At 39.0% G+C, this 17,751-nt stretch overlaps 1 protein-coding gene across 1 annotated transcript; it reads left to right on the top strand.

The window, feature by feature from the left end:
• The first annotated feature begins 809 nt into the window (after nucleotides 1-809).
• On the top strand, nucleotides 810-17,534 carry LOC138616440 (uncharacterized). Its single transcript, XM_069690740.1, is given in 27 exon segments — nucleotides 810-902; nucleotides 1,530-1,768; nucleotides 2,410-2,558; nucleotides 2,823-2,948; nucleotides 3,046-3,211; nucleotides 3,843-3,995; nucleotides 4,190-4,323; nucleotides 4,622-4,778; nucleotides 5,337-5,440; nucleotides 5,937-6,032; nucleotides 7,525-7,693; nucleotides 7,944-8,089; nucleotides 8,429-8,554; nucleotides 9,303-9,464; nucleotides 10,094-10,250; nucleotides 12,895-12,982; nucleotides 12,984-13,121; nucleotides 13,253-13,360; nucleotides 13,631-13,758; nucleotides 13,844-13,992; nucleotides 15,617-15,742; nucleotides 15,925-16,086; nucleotides 16,243-16,441; nucleotides 16,525-16,655; nucleotides 16,762-16,927; nucleotides 17,017-17,120; nucleotides 17,243-17,534. Coding segments are annotated over 27 exon segments (3,780 nt in total). The 3' UTR covers nucleotides 17,347-17,534.
• The last annotated feature ends 217 nt before the right edge of the window (nucleotides 17,535-17,751 follow it).

Genomic DNA, 17,751 nt, shown 5'->3' with positions numbered 1-17,751 from the left:
GCGTCCTGGCTGGCGGCCATTTTATTTTGTGAAGGCCTTAAATCCACCCCTGCAATTTAAGCTCCCTTTCAGCAAACTCTCTCATTGAAAGGTCTTCCATGCATTTGCGAAAACGGGACAAGAATGGGCTTTGAAGGTGTTATTTTGGGAGATCTTGCAGAATGCGTGGGACTGAGCAGCAACTGCCACTCAGATCATTGTGTTGCATCAGTCCTCTGCTGAGGACATAATTTACTCAATATCAGAATGGTGGAAATATCAACATGTTTATGCCAACCACAATCACAGTGACAGAAATGAGCACATCTTGCAGAATAATTTTTTTCTACGGTGTATGTTTCCTCATGTTGTCGTTGCACCATGCATGTAGGATTATCTATAGATTAGCATGTTGCAACCAAAAATTCCCTTTGCACAAAAAGTTGTGTTTTAGCCTGATATCAGTTTTACATTTGCTTTGAATGTAAATATGATTTTGAAATTGGAACCATACACTGAATATTTAATCCATTTAGATCATCACTGGTGAAAACATGTCACTTGACAAAAACTGTTCAAATGTCATTTCTTTTCTTTTTTTTTTTCTTGCTGTCCTTGGCTTTCTGCAAACCCCTCCCTAATTCCATAGTACTGTCTGAGGCTTCCCTCGGATTTGCAAGTGGTATGAGTCACAATAACCATTTAAAAGGCTTTCTCATTAACCAGAACTTCCATCTCCATGTGTTTAAACTAGGCCACTACAATTCATGTAGAGTTAAGTCCGTGCAATGCATGTCATGCTGCTGTCTTACTCTGTCCTGATCTTGCTTATGCCCGGTGCTTGTTTTACGGCACCCACATTTATTCCGGAGGAAGAGTGCACTCCTTCACCAGAACCACAGGTTGACTTGAAGCTGGCCACAGTAAGTGCATAATTGCATGAGCTGCATTACAAATGTTTGAGATTGGACTGCATGTGACTTAATCTCTTGTACAATGCAAAGTCATGCCAATTTGAATGTTTCAACTGTGGTAGTTAACTGCATCTTAAGGATCCCTTCTCGCCTGTGTTTATGCTGAGGTAATATTTTTTTATTACATTTGTTTTTGTGTGGGTGGGGGGCGGAGGTAAGTGACTGCACTGCCCTCGGAGTCCCTGTTGTTGTTATATTACATGCTTTAGAATCTGCAATTTCTCTCTCCTTGTCCCAATTTCCATTCTTACATCTAATATTGCTTTTCTTTGGAGGAACCTGCTTACTAAATCTGTGCTCACTTTACTGTTGTGAATAGAATTGTTGCATGTTGTTGATGCTATAAATCTGAACATTTTAAGGTTAAAAATTAGGAAATGTATGTAGTAGCTGTGCTTTCCTGTAGCTGTTAATTAAAGAGATCCTACAACGTTTTATTGTAGTGCACAATCTATAATGCATGCTGTGATAGAGGATTAAACTTTGGCATTGATTGAGGTGTAGAGGACTGATTAATCTACATGGCTCTTTAGTGCAAAATGGCACCTAATCTGTGCAATTTAAATGTACTCATAGGACTACCTTCACCAGTATTACAACCTGCAAAAAGATCCCTTTGGGCGTATAAAGCGGAGCGGGCCCTCCTTCACCTCCAAGGTGAAAGACATGCAGATTTTCTTTGGGCTCAATGCAACAGGCGTCTTAGACTCAGGCACCCTGGAGGTGATGAGGAGCCCTCGATGTGGCGTTCCAGATGTGGAGGAGTACAGTCACATCCAGGGGACACGGTGGAATAAGAATGTCATCACCTACAGGTATTGACTGTGTTCTTTAAGGGTGTTTAATGATCATTATTGCCTTTTAAAGCAAGAGTACAATTACAATGTATATATATATATCAATATATAATTGAAAGATACAAGTCTTACCTAGAATGAACTTGGTGGTTGTGCCTAAGACGCAAACCGTGCCAATATGTGAGAAACATTATGAAGCAGTAGACAGTAAAAGCCTTGGCAGAAATAAAGAATAGCAACTGTCACAAATAATTACAGCGAAAATATTTTTAGGTTTGGGACTCCTGCCTCTGACAGCCATTATGGGCTTGTTAGGATGCCAAGTTGACCAAACAAGCTTGAACCTTTGTAACACTGTCTGAACATCCTGATCCATTTCTACGCAAGTTCTGTTTGAGACATGCTTGTTGGTTAACATACAGAACAAATGTATGTAATTAGGATAAACAATAAAAAGTTGCTGTGCTATGAGTTAATTTCCAAAGGTTTATATAATCACATATTGTACATATTTTGTCAACTGTGGGCTTGAAGTCCTACTATTCTAGAAAAGGTTTGTACAATAATGTGCCATTAACGATTTTCAGAAGATATATATTTATTCAGCACGATACTGTGTGTTGTTCATCAACAGTGTAATGTGTTCTTTGCTGTCCCAGCGTTGGCAGGTACACCAGAGATTTGCCTCGCAACACTGTGGACTTTTTGATCGGTTCAGCTTTCAGCGTTTGGGCCAGAGCCAGTAGTTTGACGTTTGTCAGGTCACACACCCGTAACGCTGACATCATGGTGGAGTTTGTGACCAATGGTGGGTTTGTCTTTTGAATCACACTGTACAGTGCAAGATAATTAACTCTGAACAGATATATCAACCTATTATGTAAATACAATGGGTAAACATATGGGGGAACTTTAACTGTAAACCAACTTAATGTCATCATGCCCTAGCTGTTGAACTTTACTGAGTCATTTAGATGAGGTGAACAGAGGCCTGCAGTTTCCTTTTGGCATGAAAGAAACTGGTTTTCTCTGTCGCTTCCATTTCATGTTTGGCCTGGTTTATATTATGCAGCGCATGGTGACTTGTTTCCCTTTGACGGACCCGGAGGCACTCTGGCTCATGCTTTCGGCCCCGGGTCGGGCGTTGGAGGGGACACGCACTTTGATGACGATGAGCGCTGGACAGCAGGAGGAACAGGTGCTGAACTGAATCCCACTGGAGGGCATTGTATACACAGAAATCTATAAAATGCAGTAACATCTATGTGAAGGCACTTTTCTTTGTTCCATTGCAGGTTTTAATCTGTTTGTAGTAGCAGCTCATGAGTTTGGCCACGCTTTGGGCCTGAAACACTCCGGAAACCCGGAGTCGCTGATGTATCCTACCTACAGAGCCTCCCGTCCAGCCAACCTATTATCCAGAGAGGATGTGGCCAACATCAACGCACTTTACAGTAAACAGTTTTGATTTATCTAGGAATATACAACCCAGTACAACAAGCCAAAGTTAATACACTTGTTAGTCCACTGGAGGATACCATGCGGCATGTGGCATGTTTTTCCTTGCCTGGGCTTGAAAAATACAGGCTCCAAAAACTACATGGTCAGTTGCAGGAGGAGATGATGGCTTTGGTTAAACGTGACACAGTCACAAGTTGCTTAGTTTTAGGAACCAAAACTACTTGGTTTTAATATTGTGTAAGTTACTTAACATAAGTTACATAAATTAAGTTACATAAGCAATTTATATACTTTCTCATGGCCTCACACACACCAATCTACTGAGTGAATGTCCTGTGCATATTTTGTCCAACCACTACCAAAGTCCTCCCCATGCATACTTTATCACACCTTTATACTTAGTCACATGACCTCCTTCTTCGACCTTGGTCATACATGCAAATATTTGTCACCCTGACATGACACTGACATAATATGCTCTAGTGGACTGATGGATGTATTACGAGCTTTGTGGTGATTCCAGATTAGAAAATACTCTACCGAATCACTTAGATTATAATAAAAAATTTTACTCTCCCCCAAATTGAACCTGATTAATAAATGTGTACCAATATGTGGTAGGTCCTGTGAGAGGTCTTCCAAATTTGGTTCTGAGGAACACACAGCAAAACCCCTGGCTGTCCGGGTCGCAGTTCCCCCGACTCATGGAGGACAAATGTGCTCCAGACATGACCTTCGACGCAGTGTCCACTCTGGGGGATGCCACCTTCTTTTTCAGAGAAAGGTATGCTGTTTACTTTTTAAAACTTTAAGAAGATGTAAAGAAACACAGTAATATTTTTGTAACCTTTTTTTCTAAAGACACTCGTCTTTATTCTGTGTATTCTGCCTGTTTATAATTTAAACTTGTCATTGAAGAACAGGTGGGGGATTAAAAAAAAAATTTTTTTTTTAAACTGATAGTATTTCTCCCACCAGATATCTCTGGATTAAACATAATGAGCTGGATGACATCAAAGAAGGTCCCATCACCAACTTTATGCCCAAGATTGAAACCAGTATTGATGCTGCCTTCTGGGTGCCTCGCAGATCCACTGCTTACCTTATTCATGGTAACTATTTAGTGCTGCCAATATGATCTGCATCACCATAATTACAGCTTATGCCAATGTCTATGCATAAACATTACTCTACACCCCAAAAATTCAACATGTATAAAAATTTTAAATCTGACTGATTAAATTAGTGACCCCCTGGTACACTAAAACAAATAAATCAAACAATCAAATATTTGATGAAATCATGATTATATAAAAAAAATTATATACTATTTAATTAGGGACTGGTAGACTATTTTGTGCTTTGTACAACAAATAATCCATGTTTCCGGTGATATCTTTCCTTTGACAGAGTCCATGTTCTGGACAGTGAAAGGCTCCCTTGTGAAGGGAAAGCCCCGAGCACTCAGCCACTTTGGATTTCCAGCCTGGATTCAAGACGTTGATGCAGCAGTGCACATAGTAAAAACAGGACGCACCCTCTTCTTTATGCATGATATTTACTGGAGGTAAGACAACAAGTAAACAACATGTATCTCATAACAATCCGTTAAACATATAACTAACTACAACCACTGCTTATCTTTGCAAGCACGTTCAGTGATCTCAAGATGTTTGAGCCAACAGTTCTCTCCAGTTTTGCACCAAAAGATTATAATATTTTTCCACGGGCACTATTTTTGTCCTTTAAGAGCCCTGGGAAGTGGAGACATAGTTACTACATATATGTGAGCACAACAGATTGAATTAAATCAAATGATTTTCTTCTTTTATCTTAAATGAAGTGCTGTTTGAAATTGTGCTACATGAAATGGAAGTATAATGGCATTGCCCAGCAAAATCACAAAGCACATGTAGATATGGACACTGAAAAAGTTGACTCATCTGACTAAAACATTTCCTCTGTTGTTTGGACCTCACACAGAGAGCAAAGGGCTCAATTTGGCCTCTGAGGTTTGATGACGTGATCATAAAGTCACAACCGTAAACAAATGTTTTGTCCAAGTTTTGTCATGATCCTGAGTCATGACTTCTGCCAAACGGTGTTTGTATTTTGTCCTTTTCAGTTACAATGAAAACCGAAGGGTTATGGATTTTGGCTACCCCAAGTACATCACCGAAGGCTTTCCTGGAGTCAACGCTACAATAAATGCAGCTGTTCATAAAGAGGGTGAGCAAATATGACCTTTTGTGTGGTATGTTTCAGTTATTTGTTCTCTCTCAAAATGTTCTTAGATCTGAAAAGGTTCCACAACAAACCACATGAAACAACAGAAGTCTAACTGGGTGATAATTGTGTCTAGATTGAGGATGCGGTGCAGTTCTGTCTGTAGCTTCAGTGGCTTTTGCAAGTTGCATTGTCATTAGTAGCACAGGAATGCTAATCTACTTGCAACATCAGCTGAGTGGGTTTAAGCTTTTACAGAACATGCGGTTCCCCTCTATGATTTAAACTGCATAATTTACCAATTAAAGTCCTTTATATGATGTACTGTAATTTCAGCTGCGAGCTAAAGTGGATATTTGAGTTCAGAAAGATACTCATCATTGCAATCATCATCATCATCATCATCAACAAAAGAGTTTTCAGGCATCAACAAATGAAAAAGGTGAACTATGTGAATCACGGTGCTTGCTTGGATCTGAATTTTTGTTTTTCATCATAGGTTTTATCTACTTCTTTGTGGGACCACAAGTCTACAAATATGATTTCACCCAGAAACATGTTGTCGGAGTTGAGAAAGCAAATTCCTGGCTTGGATGTTGAAACATTGGGTGAAATCTGTGAACATACAACATGGAAATTACCTGAAAAGCCTGATGAACTTCAATAACAAAATGGAAAACACACTGTATTGTACTAATGTTTTATTTATCAGTAGTCATAGTTGATCAAAATAAAGAATTGAAATTTAAAACTGAGAATACGTGTTTGTGGTTTTTACCAAAGTAAAATGCTCCCAGCATTTATTTGCTAATGATCTTGTCTGTTTTATCAGATATGCATATGGTATTTATGAACATAAAGATAATGCAGACAATAAATGAGGTTTCCCTCACAAATGGCTGCAGGTTTTGACATGACTGAGTAGAAATAAAACACTTCTAACTTCCATGTTATGAAGCGCACTGTATGCAGACATCTTTCACTGTTACAGACAGAAAGCTCGGACGTTTCATTGGTAGGTTTTAACCACAAAACTTAACCGCAAGAAAATTGGGGCAAATAGACCCAGCTGTAACTACCGGGATTGAGCACTTCTGGGCCATGTGATTGCCCAACAACCTCAAGAATACCACCATGTAAAAATTGTGAAGCCTGGTGGAAATGAGCATTTAAAACATGAAGTTATTGTGGATGTGGATACCCGTTTTGGGCTCTGATCTCAGTGGAAATGTTGTGGACTCTACCCATTGCTGAGGATCAGCTACTGAGGCCTGAGGATGTGGAGTTGGCTGAGGTTTGTGGGCGGATAAATATGCTGCAGAATTTATATAAGAACCATATAAATTTGAATCAAATAACCCATTGGAAATGTTGTGGGTACGACAAATGTTTGTACATGTTTATGTCTTTTGCCGTGCAGAAACTTGAACATAAAATTATTCCAAACTGTAAATGTGCCTTCAAGTTAAATGGTAACATTTGGGTTTGCTTTAATGAGAAGGGTATAGTCACTTTGATGCAAGTGCTTTCTTACCTATATTACAAGTAATAATGTCTTCACAATATTTGGATCTGAACCAAATCGTCAAACATTTTTTCACTTTATAAATGCTTGTGTAAAAGTGTTAGTCTAACATTGTCCCAGTATAAGAACGCAAAGAATCTGAATTTACCAAAAATGGAACCAAACCGCATATTAAAACCTCCATCTGAGCCAATTGTGGATTAATCTCAACAATAAAAAACTAAACATGGGGGAAATACTTTTCTATTTTGTGCTTCATTTTGCATTGATATTTTGTGCATTAAGAAGCAAAATCATGAGGGATGACTCTTAGTTTTTCTAGAATTATTTGTTTCCTTAACTGAATTTTTTTTTAAAAGTCAACACTACTGAGAAATCTCCTCTGGTAGGAGCACAATTTAGTGTAGCTTGTCGGTGTTACATCGCAAATGCACCAGCTCTAAACCTACATTAAATCTACACCACATTATATTCCAACAAACTAGAAAGAGAGAGAAAAAATAAATAAAATAGAATTGGTAGATATGTTTTAGATTCCGACCTGAACGCCTCATATCCACAGGGTTACCTCAGGAGGTTCTACCGTCTGAAGCCCAGAGGCAGAGACCAGAGAGGTCCAGCCAGGTCAGGTCAGCGTCAGCCCTGGAGGAGAAGATCAGAGAAATGCAAAACTTCTTTGGTCTGAGAGAGACAAGAATCCTGAACACCCTGGAGGTGATGAGGGAGCCGAGGTGTGGTGTTCCACATGTGGATAACTTCAGCTTTTACCACAATAAGCCTAAATGGAAGAAAAACAGCATCACATACAGGAGAGATCACATTTTACAACAATCACTGCATCTGATTGTTTTAGTTTGTTTTTTTGTGGAATGTTTCTTTTGGCCAAGAGAAGATGTGTTAAAATAGCTGAAGCAGAAGATGTAGAACTTATTGTGCCTCACGCCTCATGTTCGTGTGTCCATCTTTGTCACTGGCATGCAGGATTGCCAAATATACCGCAGACATGAGGAGAAAGGATGTTGAAAATTCCTTTCGTTCAGTCCTACAAATGTGGAGCGATGCACTTCTGCTCAGTTTCATCAAAGTCAACCATGGTAAAGCTGACATAGTCTTCTTCTTCCGCAGAAGTAAATCTGAAATCATATTAGAGGAGTTATTGTCTTGTTTTCCAATCATGGTTCATAAGAGGCAGAGATCATGTGATATTCAGTCAGTTTGTGAAGATGTACAGTGAACCCTCGTTTTTCGCGGGGGTTGCGTTCCAAATAGAAACCGTGATAGGCGAAATCCGTGAAGTAGTAACCTTTATTTTACAATTGAAATAGATAGAACTGGACATTAAATATATCTACGTTACATATAGTCGTAATGTGATTTCAATGCACGATGCAAATCCGTGAAGCAGCGAGACCGTGAAAGGTGAACCGCGTTATAGCGAGGGTTCACTGTATCTCTTTCTGCTGAAGCTCATGGAGATTTCTTTCCCTTTGATGGACCACGGGGCGTGTTGGCTCACGCCTTTCAGCCAGGTGAGGGGATGGGTGGGGACATACACTTTGATGAAGATGAAACATGGTTAACAGAGAGGCAAGGTTTGTCAATCAAAACACGAGAGTAATTCTATCAAACGAAATACAAAAGATGTCCCCAGACCTGGAAGTTTAAAATTAGTGTACTTTTTATTTTTTAATCATTTCGATACATATTTTCTTTGACATTAGATAAAAGGCAGTGTTTTTCTTAGTTTGTGGAAGACTTTGAATCATATGCTTGATAAGGACTTTCAGAGTACTCCTGCAACAAAATTTGAAGGTTTTCAATTTAAAATAGGCAATTTTACATACTTTTTGTCCATTATCATTACCACGTCGGTGTAAAGTCTCCTAATTTGGAAAAACTCATGCAGGTAGTAAATAAACACCCAGAAAGCTCACAGAAAAACCTGCCAGAAAAGATCACAGTGGAAAAGGCTGAAATCATTCGATCTTGGAAGAGTCATTTAGTTAGTTTTGATGCGTTCCACAATGATTTTACAATTATTCAACTTGTGCGATGCCCAAAATGGTTGGGGTGCTGCACCGGAGCCTTTTAATGGTAAGGGAAAGCCTGCTAAAGAGAATGTAAATCATTTCTGAGACACTGTATGGCTCTTTGTGGGTTAACATTTGTGACCTCAGTCAGTGATGTCACGGCAGGTGTTGCCTGTTGACACCTGATGTTAAGCACCTGGTACAATTTTCACTGATAAGACTGTGGCCACAAGTAAAAATTAAGCTTTAAAAAACACAGCCGGCAGTGTGGCAGCAAACGGACTAATAGAACTGTTTATCACTATTTCAGGTAACAGCCTGTTTGCTGTTGCAGCTCATGAGCTTGGCCACTCGCTGGGTCTGACTCACTCCAATGACCCCTCTGCTATCATGTACCCCAACTACAGGCATCATAGTAGTACACAGTACTCTCTATCCTCAGATGATGTGCTGGGGATACAAACGCTGTACGGTGAGGAACAAACTAAACATGTCAAATGGAAGGCAGAAAAATTGTCAGAGCTTATTTATTGTATACAACATTTTCTATGCTTGTATTATTCAGGAAAGTCGAATAAAAAAATTGAAACCCGAACCCGCTCTTAAAAAATGTGACCCCAACTTTACTTTTGATGCAGCAACCATGATTGATTCTTTAAAAACAGATATGCTGTGTTTTAAATTATAACTGCAAAACACCTTAAAAATGTTTCAAGTGCAACTGAGCCTTGTTGTGGTTTCCCTCCAGATACATGTGGATGAGAACAAGGACAACTTATTGGAATCGGCTGACCGAGGACCACAGCATTATTTACTGAGCATCACTTCTCACGTCGATGCTGCTTATGACCTCCCTGCCAAAGGCGTGGCGTACATATTCACTGGCAGAGTAATGGGCAGTCTGCAAAGCATCACTTAGGTCTTGTCAGCATGACAGGCTGGATTTCCAGTAGAACACAATGTTGAACCCAAATTACAGCCTTGTGCAACTTAACTGTTGCTGTTCATGCAAGAGGCTCATTGAGTTTGGCAGTGCTTGTGGTATGTTGCTGTTTTTTTGTGTACCAAAATGCAGTGACACGGCTGTGTTTTTCTTTCCAGGTCATAAGTACCGAGTGGTTCAACGGCTCAAGATGAAAAGTCGTGCTGGCTCTATCTACGAGCATGGCTTCTCCTCCAGAGTGAGGCAGGTTGAACCTGCTGTGCACGTCAGCGAATATGGGAAAACTATGTTCTTCGTAGGGGAGTTTTATTACATGTAACTTTGTAAAATGAAAACTTGCTTTACATTTGAAGCGATTTTCTGTTGAATGATGATGATATATTTTTACATGATAAAAGACATCAATAGGAAAATCCTTGCAAGTGACAGAAAAAATTGACTAAACGCTTACAGTCAATATGAGTTGTTTATTGCTTCTATGTTCAGTTTTGATACTACACTAAACAAATTGATATGAGGCCGTGACAAATAATTTTTCTCATAATTGTATAGCTGCCAACCCTTTCTTCCTTGATTAACTATTTCCAAAATCTTAAGGTGATGTTCAGATTTCTTTTTGTCTAACGGCCAAAATACAAAGTAGTGTAACCCTAAAAAGAAGCAAATTCTTACATTTAAGAAGCTGAAACCATCAAATATTCATTTTTGGTTGAAAAGGGAACTTAAAGCAGCAGTGTGGACCCTTTGTGTCTTCCTTCTGCCGTTGGGAGTCACACCAGACACAACTCTGCATACTGTGAAATATAGAGATTTAAATGCTGGTAATTGGTTTTAATCAGCATGTGTGATTAAGGTTGCTGACCTTTATTTATATGCAAAAATACCCCACTAAAGTTTTATGGCATCAATCAGTGATCAAAATAATTGATTGACTATTTGTTTTGAATGTAAAATGAATAGATATATTGTTACTATTTACACCATAACTTTAATGTTCGTTCAATAATAGTAAATCAGTATTTGAGTGTTATAATATTATTTGAACAAAAGGAAGTTTACATAACAGTAAAAGTAAATACCAAATGAATTATTATGGAAAACTTTAAAAAAAAATTCAACTGAATAAAAAACAATATATATTGAAGAATGCTATGTACAAAGGGTACTAAAAAAAAAAATAGTTTTTTTTGAATGATCCAACCTCAGGTATGATGAGCACAAGAAACAGATGGACCCTGGTTTCCCCCGACTCATCCAAACAGACTAGCCTGGGATCCCCGAGAAGGGTTGATGCTGCGTTTAAGTTGCATGGTAAAAACAGGAGAAATGCAGTTTATGAACTCGTCAACTTTGTATAATGTGGACCTGAGCAGCAGGACACAAATAGAACACAACTGAAATAGAAGTTGTAATTTCTTGTTTTTACCGTGTTTAGGGGGCAGACGGATGGGGTTTACCGCACTGGACACACTTTTATACTTTTTCACCATTTGCCACAGTTTTAGAACATTACTCAAGTAGAAATGGATCTGTATTCACAGCTGAACTTTGTTGTCCACATTTGATCTCAAAACAACATGAACACACTTTATTCTGTGTGAACACTCAGACATGCAAATAAAGCACTTAGCTTTTGAGATGCAATACAACACTAGAGTACCAAGAAACGTTTTTGTCTGATTTTCTGTTGACAGGTAGCATCTTCCTCCTCAGTGGGACAAAATCCTACCAGTACGACGTTAGAAAAAAAGCAAGTGGTGAAAGTAATTTCCGGAAATTGTTGGCTGGGATGTTGATTCGATACAGTGATGGGCACGTTGCTGAGACAATATATCCTTTAAAAAGAACTCAGAAGTATATGTTGATAGTTGTTTGGACTGAGTTAACTGTGTAAAGCATGTGAATTAATTTTTACAGTTAAGATTTTGGATCAAATGTGTACCTATATTTAAATTATATATGATGTCCCTCTCGAGTGTAATGGGACGTATATTGTTTATGTGCAGGAACAAACTTTGCTGTAAATTTTGAATGCAAAGTGTATCTTTTTTTGTTTCAATACTTTGGACTTTTATAAACTTTCATATCTAAATGTGCACTCAATTCAGGTTAGTAAATTGAATGTACATTTAAATTCCACTTGCAAAAATTACCTTAATATCTAGGACACTTAATGTCTACATGATTTGAGTGAACATAACTTTAACTATATGTTGCAAATCCAAATATGTACTAACAAGATGTGGCTCATTCAACAGGACTCAATAAAATATCATTTTTGCTTTTCAGGCTCTCTTAGAAACAGTTGTCTCATCTTTGCTCTCCAAGATCGATTAAGAATGACCCATTTTAAAAATACATGTAAAAATGCTTTCCAAATTTAAAACAATATTTATTATTAACAAATAATAAAGTCTCAGTATAAAAGTAAAAGTTCTCTGTATGGGCAAAATGGCTCTTTTTTTTTTTTTTTTACAGTTTTACATTACTGTATATTTCATTCTATTGCAGTCTTTTTTTAAACACTAACATATTGACTTTTTAAAATCTTTTATGATGTGTCTTGTTGCATAGTTTTACCGATTTTATATTGTATTAGGTGATTAATTTATAGTAGGTTTTTAAAAAATAAACAAAATCTACAGTTTCCAAATAATCAAGTTGGAAGAAGGCGCAGTTTGCATGAAGATAATTTAATAAATCAAATTAGGGAGCTCTTAGTTCATGTACAAAAAAAAAATTAAAAAAAATATCAAACAAAAAGAAAAATGTAGGAGTGATAAAACAGCTTCAACATCTCTTTAAAAGAAAACGGCAACAACAGACCAAAACTAAATCTTCATAAACAGATCATCGATGAGGTTAAACTGAACCCATCACCTCCTCCCACTGTGTTATCGGAGGGGCTGCTCTTTGCTCCCCCTCCCTCTTTGGTGCTGCTTCTCTGAACATTAACTAGAAAGCTCCAGAGTACACTGTGCTCTTATTCAGCTTTCATTGAAACAATACACACCTCAGGCTGTCGAAGCTACCTTTTTAAGAGGAGGGTGGATGGAGAGAAGAAAACATCTTAACAAGATGTCTCTTGCTGATTTTTGGATAGTGCTGCTGGGTTATTTTGCCCTGTGTCAAGCAGCACCAACTGTTGCTCCAACGGTTTCCCCCGAGGACGAAGACCTGACCAAGGTAGTCCTACGCCAATATAAATATTAGCAGCAGGTATCAGTCTTTAGGGAAGACTTGTGAAATATTATGAGATAAATTATCATGATCACACAGAAATATGGCATCATATTCGTCTTTCCTCTCTGCATCAGGGATACCTTTCTCAGTTCTACGGTGATGTTGGGATGACAAATTCGTCAATGCGAAGCACCACCACCAGTGACGATCTCCAGACCATGCAGGCCTTTTTTGACTTGGAGGTAATATTTTACTTTCAGCAGTACTCATAATTTTAGTGATCTGGGATGAAAATAAAGTGAGAAAACCTGAATTTACATGCAGCATATTTGCCAAACACACAGCAAGTACTTTCATGCTTTTATCAGAAATAAAATGTTGTTAAATATTGCTTTCATGTAAACAAGGACATTATGGCAAATCAAGAATTTTTGTAAATCAGGTCTTTAAGTTTTAAAAGCTTACATCAAAAATCTCTTTGTTGTTCTTACCTGACATCCACTGACCACCAGGTAACTGGCATCTTGAATAAAGCGACCGTGGATGTGATGAAAACACCGAGGTGTGGCGTGTCAGACGTCAGTCGATACGGACACTTCCATGGGAAACCCAAATGGGAGAAAGGGCTGATTACATACAGGTACCTGGTCCAGTATAATATTGTCAGTACTGTTTCAGATAGTTGGATACATGAGTTTGGCTGTTACAACATGTGATTTGAACAGGATCACTCGGTACACTCCAGATCTGACCCAGACGCAAGTGGATGCAACCATTGCACAGGCCTTCCAGCTCTACAGCGACGTCATCCCACTGAACTTTAAACAGGTCGACAGTGGCAATGCGGACATCATGATCCTCTTCCAGAGCGGCTGTGAGTCTGAAAGGGAACACACTTTTATGAGGAAAAAAATTATAAATTTAACAATAAATTAAAACTGCAAGCAGTGATGTGCGGGCCCTCGCATGCTGCACATTGGGGATCCAGCGGGTCGGGGCCGCCGGCTCCCCGACGTGCAGCACACGAGGGTCCGCATATTCCCCCTTGCAGTTTTAATTTTTTTCTCGATGTCGTTCGTTATTCTTCCTTGAAAGAAATTGCCTTTTTTTTTGCCGGCTTTAACATCTTCAAAAACTCATGAAAGTTGATGCCTGACGCAAGTTTGGAGTTTCGAGGTTTGGAGCATTGTTTGACCTTAAACATCAACTTCCTGTGTCACGGCGAAACATCAACCTTAGCCGCATTGCCCTGGCTGTACTATATGCTATATAATATATACCATATAAAAAAATTGACTTTTTTTTTTTTTTAAATTAATGGCTTAATGGAATTTGGGGGGATAAAGTTTGTGGCAGTTCGGACAGAAATCCAAGAAGACACACCTTTTATTTTTTGTTATTGACTTTTATTTTTGTTTGAAATTTTCTTTTGTATTTATTTTTGTATTATTGTTGACCTTTGGTTTGGTATTAGTATAACTGCATTTACAACACAAACCCAAAACCGGCAAACCTGCAACCGTGTAGCTTACCCTTAGACTCACCCTCTGTGAAACATGTGGCTTACTCGCCTTCTGGGAACTGTGTGGATGACCTTGAGCGGGGCTTAAACCCGCTTCCTCATGAGGTCGTTTCCAGCTCTGAAGCGGCGTCGTAGACCGCTGGACTATCTTCAGCGCTGAAGAACGAGTCGCGGCGAAGAAAGTGTTTCACGGAGTTCACTCAGAGCTTGCAGTGACTCAACCGACAGTCTGGTTAACTCAACAGGTAAAAGATTCTACTTCACCAAAGTTGGTATTAATGGTTCAAATTCCACCTGTTGATGGTGATTCAACTTTTAGTGAAGTTGAAACGTTTGGAGAAATCACAATGGTTGCCACACCATGGGCACACCCATCGACGAAAATAAATTCTTTTGATAACTTTTAATCTCAAACATGTTAAGAGTGCACTAACAAAATTTCAAATCGATCCGACAAAAACCCTAGGAGTTTGTTAAAGTACAATACGTGTGAATCGGCAAAAATAGCGGATAAATTCCAAATGGGGGACTTCCTGTTGAGTTGATGTAATGGTGCGTTGGAACTTTTTTGTACGTCAAGGTGTGATGTCCACCGAATTTCATGCATGTAGGTAAATGTAGCCGCCGGGACATCTCTTTAGGGGGTGCTAGCGAGCCATTAGGCCACACTCCCTCGTGACTCTATTAAAATAAAAAAAATGTTTGCAGGGAGAGACACGTCAACCAACTTTCATGAGTTTTTGAGTATGATAAAGCCTCCAAAAATGCAGTTGTTTACAGAGAATAATAACAATAGGGCTTTCGCACCATCGGTGCTCAGGCCCTAATAAAAAGCCTGAGTTCATCACAATGTATTAGAGAATCTGTCCTCCTCTCGATTAAGGTTTGGGTGTCAGTGGGTTATGTTTTAAAATATATTTTTTACTGTATGCAAGTACAGACCAAAACTCACATGCCCTCCTTTGTCCTGCTGTAGATCACGGAGACTTTTACCCTTTCGATGGGGCAAGTGGAGTGTTGGCTCATGCTAACTCTCCTGGAGAGGGTCAGGGAGGGGACACACACTTTGATGATGATGAAACTTGGACTTTAACTCAAAGAGGTAAATACATTCAACCATGTTATTTTATTAAAGCAAGAGTTTCCATACATCCACTGGACAGGAAGCATATAATCTCTGCCTATTAACTCAAAATTTCTTTGAAAACTTCCATGAAAAATCAAATGAACTATGATTTTAATAAAATTGTATCACACTTACTTCAATGTTGTTGTTGTGTTCAGGTGTGAATCTGCTGCTGGTGGCGGCCCATGAGTTCGGCCACGCTCTGGGCCTGGATCACTCCAGGGACAAACAAGCATTGATGTACCCCACCTATCAATATGTCAACACTAACGGATACAGGCTGCCGGATGATGACAGGCATGGGGTTCAAGCCCTTTATGGTAGAAACATGAGATACCATGAACTGATTGACAGGCTCAAACAAAAATGAATGTTTTCAAAAGTGCATCTGTGGCTTTATGTATGAGGATAGCTTGATTTATGATGACTGGAGTTCATAGTTTAGTCAGTTTTTAATTTCCCGCTCCATTGTTCAGGCAGCCGTACACCAGTGCCCACAACGGCACCAAAACCTAAACCACCCCCTACTCCAGAACCTGGACCAGAGCCTGAGGATCCAACGGAGGATCCGAACCCAGACCCCCTGCCCAACCCCCGAGATGAACAATGCAGCCGTCAGCTGGTGTTTGATGCTGTGACCTCAATCAGACGAGACCTGTTCTTCTTTAAAAACGGGTACATTTAATTCAATAATGATCCGTTTATTTATGTGGAGCATGAATCCCACATCTTTTTTCATTTCAATCTAACATCACTAGATACTACTGGAGAAAAAGTTCGAGGTTCTACGGAATCCGTTTCACTAAAGTGAGCACAAAATGGCCACAAATCAACTATGTCGATGCTGCTTCTGAAGTCCCACACAAGGATGTGGTGTATCTTTTTGAAGGTAATCTTCATAGGGTTTTGGTTCAGGTTGACTAAACTGAATGGGTTGAGTACTGTGAAGCTTTATAAGCTACTACAAGAAATAAAAAACCTCTGTTATTCTGCAGGGCACCAATACTGGGGCATAAGGGCTTATACAAACACAGTAATATCAGGATATCCAAAGTCCCTCACCAACCTTGGCCTCCCCTCCTCGGTCAGTAAGGTGGACGCAGCTGTTTATGTGCCAACAACTGGAAAGACACTCATTTTTGTGAGTAAAAGGTATTGGAGGTAAGTGTTGGCCATAAATAAATCTTTATTTTGTTATTTATGAGAGAGAGATTTTTACTGCTGCTTACTTTTCTCTCTTTCCTCCAAAGCTACGATGAGGCCAGGAACCAAATGGATTTTGGATACCCACGCTTCATCACCCAGGATTTTCCCAGGATTGGCTCCAAAGTAGATGCAGCCTTTGAGAATCATGGTGAGAAATATTACTAAACTCATTTTAATGATTTCACTGCTATTTTTTATGCACCACAGTTACAGAGGGTCAAAGGACAATGTTCACAGACTTGATTATTAACAGAACCTCCCCTTCCACAGGATACCTGTATTTCTCAAACGGCCCCAGACAGAGTGAGTACAACCTGCCATACAAGAGAGTGACGCGTGTACTGCTCAACTACGGCTGGCTCAACTGTTACTGAGGACCCACAGATAAAACAACACAACTGTCTTCAATCAAAATGAAAACTATACTTAAAATGCACATCATGAAAGAGCCATTTGAATAACAGCGTTATATGGTTTTATTTTTATGATTTTCTCTGAGATGTATGTTGTTGTTTTGTATCTATGGCTGTAGATGTAGACCAAATAAAAGGGCCAAACTGGAGTTAAGGTTGGTGAATTATTATCATTTGATCAATTCTGTAAATAATCTTTGACCCGTTTTTAAAATGCTGTTGTTCTCTATTTGGAACATACTGATGATGCATGTATTTACTGAGCTGTTTACTAATTTCAATAATGCTAAATTGCACAATTGTGGGTGCAAAATAAGGGGTTCAAACTATGTTGTCTTCTGGATAAATCCCAGGGTTACAAGTAAA

The sequence above is a fragment of the Brachyistius frenatus genome, unplaced genomic scaffold, assembly GCF_029030835.1.
Source record: "Brachyistius frenatus isolate BFR_SWC_R1_liver_20210118 unplaced genomic scaffold, ASM2903083v1 Contig_1, whole genome shotgun sequence".
Lineage (NCBI taxonomy): Eukaryota > Metazoa > Chordata > Actinopteri > Embiotocidae > Brachyistius > Brachyistius frenatus.
This window is presented reverse-complemented; position numbering and strand designations above follow the sequence as displayed.